This window comes from Natrix helvetica (assembly GCF_964273705.1).
Source record: "Natrix helvetica genome assembly, chromosome: 1".
NCBI lineage: Eukaryota > Metazoa > Chordata > Lepidosauria > Squamata > Natricidae > Natrix > Natrix helvetica.
In genome coordinates, this window is record NC_138548.1 from 339,482,098 (window position 1) to 339,496,383 (window position 14,286).

At 44.1% G+C, this 14,286-nt stretch overlaps 1 protein-coding gene across 1 annotated transcript; it reads left to right on the plus strand.

The window, feature by feature from the left end:
• Window positions 1-6,632: 6,632 nt before the first annotated feature.
• On the plus strand, window positions 6,633-13,377 carry LOC309400340 (uncharacterized protein; the record flags this gene model as incomplete). The annotated part of the gene is made up of 6 exons (XM_081968770.1): window positions 6,633-6,746; window positions 7,674-8,180; window positions 8,456-8,570; window positions 8,675-8,736; window positions 11,025-11,154; window positions 12,057-13,377. The coding sequence occupies 6 exons, from the start codon at window positions 6,633-6,635 to the stop codon at window positions 13,088-13,090; spliced, it is 1,962 nt and encodes a 653-aa protein (XP_081824896.1). The 3' UTR covers window positions 13,091-13,377.
• Window positions 13,378-14,286: the final 909 nt, after the last annotated feature.

Consider the following 14,286-nt stretch of genomic DNA (forward strand, 5'->3'; position numbering starts at 1 on the left):
GTCGAGGGGCGTACCCAATCCCTATAAAAGGGGAACCCTCCGACCACAGAGCAAGCTGGATCACTACTATTACTAATAAAGAGCTGTTAAGTCACTTCGTGTCCGCAGTCTGTCTCTCGTTGCCCAGATCTAACATTGGCGACGAAGGTGGGATCGAGAGGCAGATAGGACGAAGAACGCTACCTCCAGAATCTCCGGATTTGATCCAGCCCAGGAATTCGGCAGAAATTCCGGCAGCCATCTCAGATCACCGCAGCGCGGCAAATTCAAACAGAGAAGATGGCGATGCATGCTCCCCCTGCTCCTTTCGACCCAGCAAACGACGAATGGGAAGCCTTCATGATTCGTTTCGAGTGTTTCCTCGAAGCGAACGAATACACGGGGATCACCGACGCGAGGAAGAAAAACATCTTCCTCGGCTACTGCGGAAAGGAAGTCTTCAATACGGCCAGAGACCTCACCGCGCCTACTCCAATACAGGCAGTATCGTGGACGGCGTTGCAACAGGCTCTGCAAACTCATTACGTGCCAAAACCTTCCCGCCATGTCTGCCGCAAGGAATTCAACACGAGGAACCAGAAGGCGGGAGAATCCATAAATCAATATGTTGCAGCCCTACGAAAAGCAGCAACTCACTGCGAGTTCAGGGATCTGGACGAGCACATCTTAGCGCAGCTCATCTGTGGGTTAAGAGACATTTCGCTACAAAAGAAGCTATTGGCAAACCCGAATTTAACCCTACAGATAGCGCTAAACGAAGCAAGAGCGTCAGAGTCAGCGGAGAAATCATCGGTGACCATACAACGAGGGGCCAACGTAAACCAGCCAGCACCAAGACAAACCAGAGTACACTACGAGGACACAAGCCCCGACTACGAGAATCCCGAGTTCGAGGACAGTCACCTGATGCAGAGCAGTCACTTGAGGCCTGGGGGGAGACCCGGATTCCGTTTGCCGCCCTGCGCAAGCTGCGGAGGGAATCACCCCAGGTCTACTTGTAGGTTCAGGAACGTTGTTTGTTCGCACTGCAACAAACTTGGGCACATCGCACGAGTGTGCCGGAGCGGAGTCCCTGCCTCACGGCAGCCACCCATGTACCGCCAACAGAAGCCCAACCCAGGGGCTTGGCGAAATCAAAAAGGGCGCCCAGAGAGAAATCCACAAGTGTTTACCCAGAGAGAAAATTTCCAAAGAGCTGAACGAGCGTATCCCCAGAGAGATTACTCACAAGGAGCTGAGCGAGCGTATCCCCAGAGAGAATACACACAAAGAGCTGAAAGAGCGTTCTATCAAGACGCTCAACGAGAGTATTTTCAGGATGTAGACGATGAGATAGAGTTGACCCAGAGAGAGGAGTTGCGAACGTATCTCACCACAATACATCAGGTCCGCCCTAAGCGGCCAAAAAGGCTGAGAGTCACAGTCCTCTTGGAGGGCTCACCCTGCGAGCTAGAAGTTGACACAGGATCGACCCTGATGATTATTTCATGGGCATCCATGAAACAGGCTATCCCTAGCCTCAGAAAGAGCCAACTACGCGCTCCAGACGTCCTGCTACGAGACTACCAGGGGAACCAAGTCCCCATCGTGGGCCAAGGCACATTCCACATCCGTTTCAAGGACATCGAAGCCCAGCTGCCCGTGACCATCGCCAGCGCGCCATTACAGAACCTTCTGGGGCTTGATTGGTTTGAAGCCCTGGGGTTAGAAGTCACCGGAATCAACGCCGTGAGAAACAGCAGCGCTGAACAGATTTTTAAGGAGTTCGAGGATGTGTTCAGCCCCGGTCTTGGTAAGTATGTGGGTTAACCAATATCATTCAATTTAGACCCCAAGGTGGCGCCAATCCGACTTAAACCGAGACGAGTGCCTTTTGCACTCCGCCCAAAAATAGATAAGGAAATAGATAAGTTAGTGGAGCAAGGAATCCTTGAGCCGGTAGATCACGCGTGCTGGGAAACACCCATCGTGACCCCAGTCAAACCAGACGGATCAGTCCGCATCTGCGCGGACTATAAATGCACAATTAATGTCGCGCTACAACAGAGCGCATACCCTGTGCCTGTAGTACAGCACTTATTGCACTCGTTGGGGCCAGGAAAGGTATTTGCTAAGTTAGACATGGCACAAGCTTACCAGCAACTGCCAGTTGATAGCGCCACAGCGGAGGCCCAAACTATAGTGACGCATAGAGGAGCATTCAAATGCAACCGGCTACAATTTGGTGTGAGTATTGCCCCAGGATTGTTCCAGAGTGTCATGGAACGACTTTTGCAAGGGATACCGGGAGTCGTCCCCTATTTTGACGACATCTTGGTGTCCGCTGCAAACGAGGAGCAATTAAATAAAAGAGTCAGAACTGTTTTGGCCAGAATCAGAGAAAAGGGTCTCCGCCTTAAAAAGGAAAAATGCCAAATTAACGTGCCTAGCGTAGAATTCCTGGGTTATAGAATCGATGGTCAGGGAATACACCCCACTTCAAAGAAAATTAAGGCGATCCAGGACGCCCCCACACCACGAAATCAGACCGAGTTGCAGGCTTTCCTCGGACTACTTAACTTCTACAGCGTTTTTCTGAGGCAGAAGGCGACCGTTGCTGAGCCACTACACCGTCTACTCCAGAGGAACGCACCATGGAAATGGGGACGATCCGAAGCTGCAGCTTTCGCCGGGGTAAAGCGCCTGCTCACCACTGACTCACTGCTTGTCCAATACAGCCAGACCCTACCGCTGGTATTGACCTGCGACGCATCACCCTTCGGAATTGGAGCAGTCCTCAGCCACAGGATGCCCAACGGAAAAGAAGCACCCATCGCCTTCTACTCCAGAACTCTTTCATCGGCCGAAAGGAATTACAGCCAAATGGACAGGGAAGCGCTGGCTGCTGTAGCTGGAGTAAAGCGTTTCCACGAATACCTCTACGGCCGCGATTTTGAACTAATTACAGATCACAAACCGTTGTTGGGACTTTTGGCGGGAAACCGCCCCACTCCGGTCTCCCTTTCTCCACGCATGACCAGGTGGACTGTTTTCCTGGCTGCGTACTCATACAAATTGATTCATCGACCGGGCTCCACTCTCGGACATGCAGACGCACTCAGCCGTTGCCCATTACCTGACATTCTGCCAGACCCCACTCCAGAAGTACCGGTATTGCTCATTGACTGTTTGGACTCTGGACCGGTTTCTTCATACGACGTTGCAAGGTTCTCCTCTAAAGACAATGTAATAAAGCAAGTTCAAACTTGGGTTTGGAGGGGGTGGCCGAAGGGCAACGTGGGCCCGGAATTCAAAATGTTTTGGTCAAAACGGGACGAACTCTCAGTGTTACAAGGTTGTTTATTGTGGGGGGATCGAGTTGTTATTCCGTATGTTTTACGAAGGAATGTATTAGATGCTTTATATGTGGGTCATCCGGGGATTGTTAGAATGAAGGCGTTAGAAAGAAGTTACGTTTGGTGGCCAAACATGGACAAAGAAATAGAGGAGTGGGTGGCCACTTGCGACCCATGCCAGGAATCGAGACCAGCACCCCCGGAAGCGCCCGCCACAGAATGGGAGAAACCTAAAGCACCCTGGTCGCGAATACACATCGATTTCGCAGGGCCATTCCAGGGTCAGACTTTCCTTATAGTTGTGGATGCATACTCAAAGTGGCTAGATGTAGTCCTAATGACTTCAACCACGGCAGAGGCAGTCATTAAGGTTCTACGGCAACTTTTCGCCACCCATGGCCTGCCCGACCTCCTGGTCTCCGATAACGGGCCCCAGTTCACGGCCATGCAATTTGAGACATATCTAGCAGGTCAGGGAATTCGGCACGCCCTCGTCGCGCCATTCCATCCGGCATCAAATGGACAGGCGGAGAGAATGGTACGATTCGCAAAAGAGGCCCTCGCTAGGATGGGTCCAGGTGATTGGCAAACACGCATTGATCATTACCTTTTAATTCAGCATATCACCCCAAGTGCAACGACGGGTAGGAGCCCCGCTGAACTACTCATGGGCCGCCGTCTACGGTCTCACCTGGACCGTCTTCACCCAAATTACTCTGCCACAGCTCCCCCAGACTCCACAAGCAAAATTCGGTCTTTTAGCATAGGGGATTCAGTATACGCCCACAACTATGCAGGGGGAACATTGTGGATGCCGGCAAAGGTCATTGGCATCACGGGTCCACGATCGTATCTGCTGGAACTGGAAGATGGGCGGAACTGGAAAAGGCACATCGATCAACTTCGGGGTCGCCTAGCGCACTCAGACCTTCGAAACGAAGACGAGATTTTCCTGCCTACCGAGAGTCAGCCACACGAGAGCCTCATCATAGAAAACTACGACACCTGCGAACCAAGCTCGGGACAAGAAAGCACGCACGAAGCAGAGCAACCCCCAGGCAACGCAACCGAGCAGACTCCGGAACGCCCTAGCAACGAGGGTATGAAACCTCCCGAACGTGGAACGGGAAAAGCATCCGATCCGGAAACCATTTCTGACCAACCAGAACCACGACGTTCCTCCCGAGTAAGACAACCCCCAACATACCTAAAAGACTATGTTACCTACCGCAACGTTCCGTCTAGGAGGGGAGGGGTGTTAGATATTAGCATATATCGTGGCAAGTCTCCCCTCTGGTCCGCTGCTCCAGCGGGAAACAGGTATCGTTCTGATTGGTCGAGGGGCGTACCCGATCCCTATAAAAGGGGAACCCTCTGACCACAGAGCAAGCTGGATCACTACTATTACTAATAAAGAGCTGTTAAGTCACTTCGTGTCCGCAGTCTGTCTCTCGTTGCCCAGATCTAACAATTTATAATTTTATTTATGAATTTTTTGTTTAACATCCAAAAGTCCTTGGTGAACACTGTGTCAATAGCAATAGCACTTAGACTTATATACTGCTTTATAGTGCTTTTACAGCCCTCTCTAAGTGGTTTACAGAGTCAGCCTATTCTGCCCCCCCAACAATCTGGGCCCTCATTTTACCCACCTTGGAAGGATGGAAGGCTGAGTCAACCTTGAGCCGGTGAGATTTGAACTGCTGAACTGCAGCTAGCAGACAGCTAAAACAGCCTGCAGTACTGTACTCCAACCACTGCGCCACCCTGGCTCCTTGCACGCAATTCTAATAATGATAGTACCATTTAAAATATACATAATCATAATCTTTCAACTGCTAACATTTGTTTATACATAGTAATTATAATATGTTCTATTATATTTCAGTATGCATAATAACCATTTTCCCAATGTCTACTTTCTACTTTTTTCTAACACTTACTAAAATAACCACCATGTTAAAAAATATTCTATATTTATCCATCATCTCTTGCCCTTTTTAGAATTTCAATTCTTATTAACTTTTTGGTGAATCATTCATGCTTCTTCTCTGGTATCTTGTAACTCCTTTTGTAAATGTTTATTTAATATCAATATTTCATCTGCTACAACATCTCTTTTGCTGTTGGATCTCTAGAGCACAGTTCTAGAGCGCAGTTCCCCCATCATTTTTAGGATACCTTTCTCTTTATTCTCTTTTATATTTTGACTTCTTAAGGGATATTCTGTCTATTCTGTGTTGCTATCTCTTCCATATCTTTCTCTGCTTGTATCATTTTTGGATTTATCTCCACCATTCTTTCCTCAACTCTTTCTAATTTCTCCTCTTTTTTCTGAATTTTTTGTTCATTTTTTATTGTCATTTGCTGGGGCCTTTCTAGTCTCACACCTGTATCCTGCATCAATTCCATCATCTCCCTATGATTCCTTGTTATATCTTCCTTAATACATTGACACTTCAATAATATTTCTTTATAAACTGCATTTGTTTTCCCCTGTTGAAGCATTTTTGATGATATAATAAACTAATCACTACTCAATATTCCACCAAAATGTCAACATCCCAATTGTTCAGAAACACCATAAACCCCAGTATTCATAAAATTTACACAGTCCTGGAACTGTTCCTCATATCCTCCTTAAAATTTTCCAGTTTGCATCCTCTAAGTTTTCCAAATTTTTAAGTCTTGTCCAACTTTTCTTCTTTTGTCTTGTGGACTGTTCTTGATGATCCAAATTTCCTCAAATGTCTTTATTCCACAAAGTCAGATATTCAGTTTCAAGGATATTTCTTGTTAATTGTAATCCACCTTGTTTTAGAAATTTTCAAAAGGCTTGCTAATACTTCCAAGCAGCCAAGGCGCCAGTAGATATGGAACCAAAATAAAAGGGCCTTCCACTGGTGGTATTTGCCTTTCAATGTTTTCTTTCTTCTCTTTGTTATTTGTGTATTATCAAATAATTCTTAATTTCCACTGTTATTCCCACTAGGTACTAATATAATATCTTCTTTGACAAGTAGATGGCATCCCTGCTCTAAAGTCCAGCATTAAACACAGCAAAGATAAAACAGCTGGCATCAAAGAGAAAGATTGGAGGAGGGGGGGGGGTAAAAATTAAGCAAACTTCCTCTTTGTACAGATTCTTCTAGTAATCAAACAGTATTATACACCAATTAAATCACTTTCCACACTACTACCAGTTCCAGTCCAGTCTTTTAAGCTTCAGTCTTCCACACTGTGCGATTCACCATTTGGCCACTGGAGGGTGGTTTGTAATAGGAGAAGAGAAAGGAAATGACCTCACTGGATCTGATCCATCACTCTGTCGCTATTAAGCCTTCGAGCTTCGCAGGAGGTTTGAATGGGTGCCGGAATGCCTTGAAGGGAAGCGAACTAGAGGTGGGCAGGGTGAGTAGTGGGTGTGTATGTGAGTGTGTCTTCGCGTGCAAAAGGGGAGGGAGGGCAGAGGGTTCTGGTGCTAGAGAAGGAAGGGAGGGAAGCCAAGTCCCCATACAGGTTCAATCTTCCGAGTCCTGGGGGTGGGAGAACCCTAACCCGGGATCCCATGTTCCCCTGCCGCCCCTCTCCACGCAGGTGGCAGGCAGAGGGAAGCGTTGCCCAGGAACAAATCCCCAGAGAGGAGGGAGGGTCCCCCATAGCCTGGAGAAAGCTCCGAGGTCGGAGATGGGGAGATCTTGGAGGGCAAAGGGAGGAACTGCAGGAGATTGTGCCCGCCTTCTCCTTAGGTGCTGCAGGAGACTAAAATAGGGTTGGATCCCCAGGAGTTCAATTTCTCTTAGGAGGGTGAGTGAACCAGCACATCACTAACCCTGGTGTCTCATGTGAACTCAGCCTCTGAGGTTGCTTAGCCTGTTTGTGTTTAGGCTATGTTTTGGGAATCTGCCTGTGTGTAATTGTGTGATTTGGCCCTTAACAAGCAAACCCTGAGATCATTTATTGGCATTTCATTTTTTCTTTAAATGAACTTTCATGGTTTGTTAACCGATTAGAGTTTGGTATGTTGGGTAAAACCTGCTTGTAAGAAAATGTAGATCTAAGTTTTTATGAAACAAGCCCTAAAAAGAAATTAAAAATGACCCAAAATACATTTATTCAATGTTCCAAGTCTCTCATGGATGTCAGTCCCAAACACACATTCATATGCAGGGACCAACTGTAATCAGAAAAATACTTCTTTCTGTTAGAATGAGTGTTCTTCAGGGATTAAATCCACCACTTTCTAATTAAGATGCAGAAATTGGAAGCCATTTGTGCTCCTGCTTTCGGAAGCAAAAACATGGACAAAGATGGCTGAAACTCTTGTCTAAACTGTAGCTACAGGAATGGTACTATGACTGGAAAGATGTTTGGAGAGCCACAAGATTCCCTGGACCCATTTGGAGTTGTGCTACAGGACAGAGAAAGAATGAAAAGCGATCTCTGGAAAGTGAAGGAACTGAAAAAGGGCCTTCTAGTGTTCAGCCTGGGAGCCGTGGGGAAATCTGGGCAAGAATTGAGAAGAAGATCCAGGAGGAGAAAACTATCCTTTCAGAAATGGAGTCCTGGAACTTTAGGAGCTTCCAACACCAGGAGGATGAAGGACCGCGAGGACTTTGCAGCCAACTCCATTCCTTTTGTAGTCAATGGTTGAGATCAGAAAAGTACAAAAAGGCGCAGATACTGGACCTGGTTGTTTTGGAACAGTTCTTGGCGCTTCTGCCCCTGAACATTGAGAGCTGGGTACGAGAGTGTGGAGCAGAGACCACCTCCCAGGCGGTGGCCCTGGTGGAAGGTTATCTCCTGAGCCAGGTGGAGGAGGAGAAGGAGCAGGTTGAGTTGCAGGTGAGACACCTTCATTTAGGAGCTCAGAAATGGTTAAATCTAATAAAGTGTGTTTGAATTCTTAACCCTTGCCTACCAGAGGGTGTTTTTTTTTTAGGTATTCATTATAAGTGGAGATACTTGAAGGACATCATTCTGTTAATTGTGATAGTCATTCATTTCCTACTTTCCGACCACACTGATGGATTCTGGAGCTTGAAAATGGTGTTCACAGAAAAAGAATCTTGATATGTATTGCCTGTTCATTCTTCTTGTTTCCTGCCTACTCTTTCAAGTCCTTCATGATGGAGATCAGAGATCCTAAGAGAAGGAGGCATCCATCAAGTTCATCTCCAGAAATGTTTTGCAGGAGAATCTCTCAGGATGATCCAGATCAAGAAACAACCAGAGGTAATACAAGGCGCTCTGTTTCATATTCTTTATGCCTTCTCTTCTATAGAACACCACCTCCTACGTTATGAATTATGTAGTTTAAAATTCTGTCTCCCTCACAGGGAAAAATACAAGGACGTTGACCCTTTCTGAAGGTGGAGCTGAAACAGTGATTGAAACTCAAGTAAGAAGAGGAAATTTATTTATTAGAATTGTATTCTCCTTTTCCTTCAGAAAGTCAAGGTGTTGTACATAGTATAGTCTCCATTCATTTTTCCCTCTTGTTGAGTTGGCTTATTTTGTGTTCCCAAGCGAGATGAGGCTATTATTAGGAAATCGTATTTTAAGATCAGTATTTTAAATAAATGCTAATTGTTGCCAATTATTATAATGGTTATAATTATACTAATTATTCACTTTTCAAATAATTCTTCATGATGGCTCTTCTTTTTGTAATTCTTTGACTTGTATCTGTGCAAGTATACGCAAAAATAATTAAGAATTCACACTGGCAAATTGCAATTTTCTTTAAAAAATGTTTTATTTGCAATCTGGGATAAGACAAGTGGACCTCAAAAGACAAGACTATTAAAATACAATGCAGGTTTATGGAAATTTCTCAGAGTAAAAATTGTTCTAAAAGAGCACATAATCCAGGCACATTTGGCTTGCAAAGTATATTCTAATGCCTTGATTTGTATCTAATAATAATAATAATAATAATAATAATAATTTTATTTGATTAGCCGCAACCCTCCCCCGAAGGACTCGGGGCGGCGTACAATCAAACGGATAAAAATACACATGAGACAAACATATATACAAAAGAACAAAGACATATACATATGTGCATAGAGGAGGATTGACTTATAAGTGCAAGACAGTTAAAAATACAATTTAAAATCCCCTTAGATAAAATTACTAAATTAAAAAAACCCATCAGGAGCGTTACGAAGTTATGGTCGAGCCAGGCCAGCTATTTGGAAAAGGTGGGTCTTGAGCTTGACACGGAAGGAGCGGAGGTCAGTAGTGGTCCTAATATCCGGGGGGAGATCATTCCACAGGGCTGGGCCCGCCACAGAGAAGGCTCTGCTCCTAGGCGCCGCCCCATGGCACTGTCTGGTAGACGGCACCTGGAGAAGTCCCTCTCTGTGCGAGTGGATGGGTCGTAGGGATGTATGGGGCAGAATACGATCCCGAAATAGAACGCGGGGGTTGGTACAAGCGACCGGGTGTAACCAGCACCCACGGTCTCCCAACCGACTGCGAGTTGTTAATCTGTCCTCGTATCTGCCCCTCCCTACGACTGTTGGAATCAAGGAGCCCTGTATAGGAATGGTATCCTCTCCCCCCTCCTCCTCTCTGCTCCTTCTGCTCAAGACCCCACCTGGTGACCTGGCTCCGTCATCGCTCCTGATCTGACCCACCCACCCCCCAACCCCTGAACCCCTAAAAGAATTTAAAAAACATTTGACTAAAAACCCCCTAAGTCTCCGCTTCCTCCACTGAAACAATCCAGTTTTGCAAAAGCTAATAAACAGAATGGGACAACTTACCACATCCAACTAGCCATGATTAACTCACCACGTCCAACTTGCCATAGGACATCTCTCTGCAGGAGAATTCAACAATTGCATTTAATTATTTTAAAACTTAAAATTTATTTTAATTTTTGTCATTCACATTTCGTTTCGTCACTCCTATGTCATCCTTTGTTTAATAATTCTATTTCACTATTCCTTCGATATTAATATAAATCTCTTGGCGAGTTGGCCATAGCGAGTTGTCCTATGATGATTTGGCCATGGTGAGTTAACCATGGTGAGTTGGCTACATTGAGTTGGCTGCAGTGAATTGTCATAGACCCCCTAAGAAATTTCCTCCTCGGGAAATTTCTTCCACTTTGTTATCTTCCATTCAGTCGATGTCTCAGACTACAAGCAGCTTTCTTACAATGCGAGGAGGACTGGAAACAAATTCCTGGCTGGGTGCTCCCATCACCTTCATGAAGGTGTTGAAGAGAGACAGGATTGCTCTTTCTTGGGACATCATGAGACATTTATTAAAGTGCTGCAAAGAATCCTCCCCCCCAAAATAGAAATATTTCCTTCCACTAACACAGGTAGGACGCGGTCACTGGAGTTTTGGAACTCTGGATACCAATTGATTCCAGATGTCTTTGATGGTTGCTGGAGGGTGGGAAGGTTAGTGAATGGATGGATGATGGTAGCTCCAGAAAGAAACTGGTGTTACTTTCACTGATTGAATCAATCAAATTGATAAAAACTGCCCAAACTATTTCTTCTCTCACAAGGTTTTGGCTCTGTCAACGTTCTCATGTAAACCTTGGAATCCTAGCAAGCAGAGCCATTTACCTTAGTGCCCAATGTTGCTTTGGGAATTTATAAATCATAGGACCATTTTTTTTAACAATTCCTCCTGGGCCTTCTGTGTACTCTCTTTCCCCATCAGGAGGGCCTTGTCTCCTTCGAGGAGGTGGCTGTATATTTCTCCGAGGAGGAATGGTCTCAGCTGGATCCTGGCCAAAAAGCTCTGCATTGGGAAGTCATGATGGAAAATTACAGGAACGTGGCCTCTCTTGGTAAGGGTGTTTCCTACTCTGCAGTCAGAGAATTCAGGAAGACGTTTTGTAGTTGGATACCTCTGGCTGTTCCTCATTTTAAAAATCTCAAATTGATGTCATCTCTGGAGAGGACGCAGGTAGAAACATGCCATTCTCCTGCTCCTAGGAAGGAAATAGATCCATGACATTCTCTTTAGATGCATCCTGTGCCATTTCACATCTGATGTATTTTCTATTTCTATTTAAAGATGTCAGTGGCAAAGTAATTCCTTGTTGTGATGTAATGCTAAACTTCATCGCAGATTTCAGCCTTTTTTGGCTCAAATAATTCCATATCAGTCCTGTGAAGCCTTGTCAGTCAGGTATATGGGTTAACTACTTCTGTTTCACTTCTCTCCTGAGCCTTGGAATTAAGGATGAAATGGTGCTGTTTTTCTATGAAAAACATGCAGCTTAATCTTAATAGAAGAACACTAGTTTTTTCTCCCCCTCCCTTCAATCATGTGATTTTTGGCAAATAAAAAACTAAATGCAAGTGCAATTTAAGTTGTGTAAGAAGAAAAAGAGGAGTTTTAAAGGGGATTTAGTTCTCACAGGTCTCTGTTGGAATTGGTACCCTTCTAATGAATGTTAGGTTTTCTGCTAATACATCTTTGGATGCTTCCTCTGATTTTTCATTAAGTCAGAGCTGACCCAGGTTGAGATTTGAATATCTATGGATTATTATAAAGAAAAAGAATGTTTGCTATTCTTAAGTCTTTTATGCTTTGTTAATGTGGGAATTATCATTTACACCATTGTAAGCAATCAAACAAGCTATATTTTAGAGTCTGAAAAGTTTCAGAAGGCATTAATGATGACTTCCGACTGATTGATCTTTTCCTTTAACCTTGCTGTCATGTTTCTCTTTCCCCTTGAAGGTGATAATGAGCAGGATCATGAAGAGTTAAGGGAATCATTCCAAGGGTTCAGGCATGGAGACGTAATGGAGAAGCCTGCAATTCAAATGGATTTCCACAGGCAGGAGAGGAACCCCTCAAGTAATTGGAATAAGGAAAGCTCATCCATTGAGGCTCACAGACAGGAGTTTCTTAAGCAACTGGAAAAAATAGAGAGAAAATATTTGGGGAAAGGTATAAAACTGTCCAAAGACACCACCTCTCTTACACCACTTCCCACCAGGGAGAATCCAGATAAATACATGAAGAATGGAAAAGGCTTCTGTGAAAGGAAGACTTTTAGTGTTCAGAAAAGGAACTACACATGGGAGAGGCCATATAAATGCATGGACTGTGGGACGGGATTCCATAATGTTGCATCCCTTATGAGACATAAGAGAATTCACACAGGTGATCCACCATATAAATGCACAGAGTGTGGAAAGAGCTTCAACAAAAAGAATAATCTTACAATCCATAAAAGGATCCACACAGGAGAGAAGCCATTTAAATGCATGGAATGTGGAAAGACTTTTACTTATAGGAAACAACTTAGTTCCCATCAATTAATCCACACAGGGGAGAAACCATACCGGTGCATGGAGTGTGGAAAGGGCTTCAGCCAACACAGTAAACTTACTACTCATGAAAGGATCCACACAGGGGAGAAACCATTCAAATGCATGGAGTGTGGAAAGAGCTTTCGCCACTATAGTGGTCTTACTTGCCATAAAAGGATCCACACAGGAGAGAAACCATTTAAATGCATGGAATGTGGAAAGAGCTTCAGTGTAAACTGCAATCTTACTTCCCATAAGTGGATCCACACAGGGGAGAAACCATTTAAATGCATGGAGTGTGGGAAGACTTTTAGTCAGAGCAGTTCCCTTACTCTCCATAAGAGGATCCACACAGGGGAGAAACCCTTTAAATGCAGGGAATGTGGAAAGTCTTTTAGTCAGAGCCATCACCTTACTCGCCACAAAAGGATCCACGCAAGGGAGAAGCCAAGATAAATGCATGGACTGTGGAAAGAACTTTAGGAGGAGCAGCGACTTAATTTATCATACAGAGATACACTTGAGTGAGAATCTATGTTAATTCTAGAAAGTTAATTAAATTTATTATTTTTTTTCTATTTACAGAGATGTAACTTGGAAAGACATTTTTTTAGTTTGATCCCACTGGTGCCTGAGGGAGATGAGTTTATTCATGAAAATGTAAACAATGGAGACATGCCATTTTAATTATGAACTGTGGTTTTTTGAATGTTTGTACATTTAGCTACATTTTTTTTCAAAAAAATAAAAGAGTTTAAACTTTTCTTCTTTTTCCTAATCTTATAATTGTTTCACCTTCCTTTCTTGTTCATCAATATATACATAATTTCTTAGAATACTGTTTCTCTGTCCTCAGAAAAGTTGGAAATAATGCAGCAGAATGATTCTAGGCTGTGAAAAAAATATTATAATTCAAGTTCCTTCAAAGTTTAGAGTGAGGTGGAATGTGGTATTATATTGTCCCATTGAGTAATTTTGATATTGCTTTAAAATTGACAAGTAAGAGGTTTTCTACTTTTAATTTTTCAGGATTCCCTTTCCCTCTCTTTTTTGTCCCAAGTTAGGGATACTCACAAAAATAACAAAGTGATGCCACTGTGCTGACATTTTAAGTGATCAAGCAAGAAAGGTGCCAATCATAAATCAGTGGGACTGAAATAAATAAGCTTGAGTTTTAAAAAAACTATTTCAGAAAACAAATTCTGATCTTCCTGACCACAAATGAGATGAGGAACCACCTCTGTGATGTGAAGAATTCCGTTTGTAATTCTCATCAATCAAAGAACTTTCCAAAAGGAAAAAAAAAGTTTTTGCACTCTGCAAACCTCCCCAAAACAGTCTGTTTTTTGCTAAAATGGCCCTGTTTTTTTAAAAAAAGGCAAGAATAGCCTTGGTGGGGCTTGCAGAGTTTTTCACGAAAATGGGGCCAGTTTTTGTCAACAAAATTGCATGCATAACCTTATGGAGGCTTATAGAGTGCTGCTGAGGGCTAGGAGGGGAAACGGCCCGTTTTCCCTCATTTCTGCCCTCCCCAGCCCCCAGGAGCTCTCTAAACACCTCCATAAGGCTACACACGGCCATTTTGATAAAGGGGCGGGGCTTCGGGAGGCAAAAAATGCTGTATTCACTGTATAAGACGCACCCAGATTTTC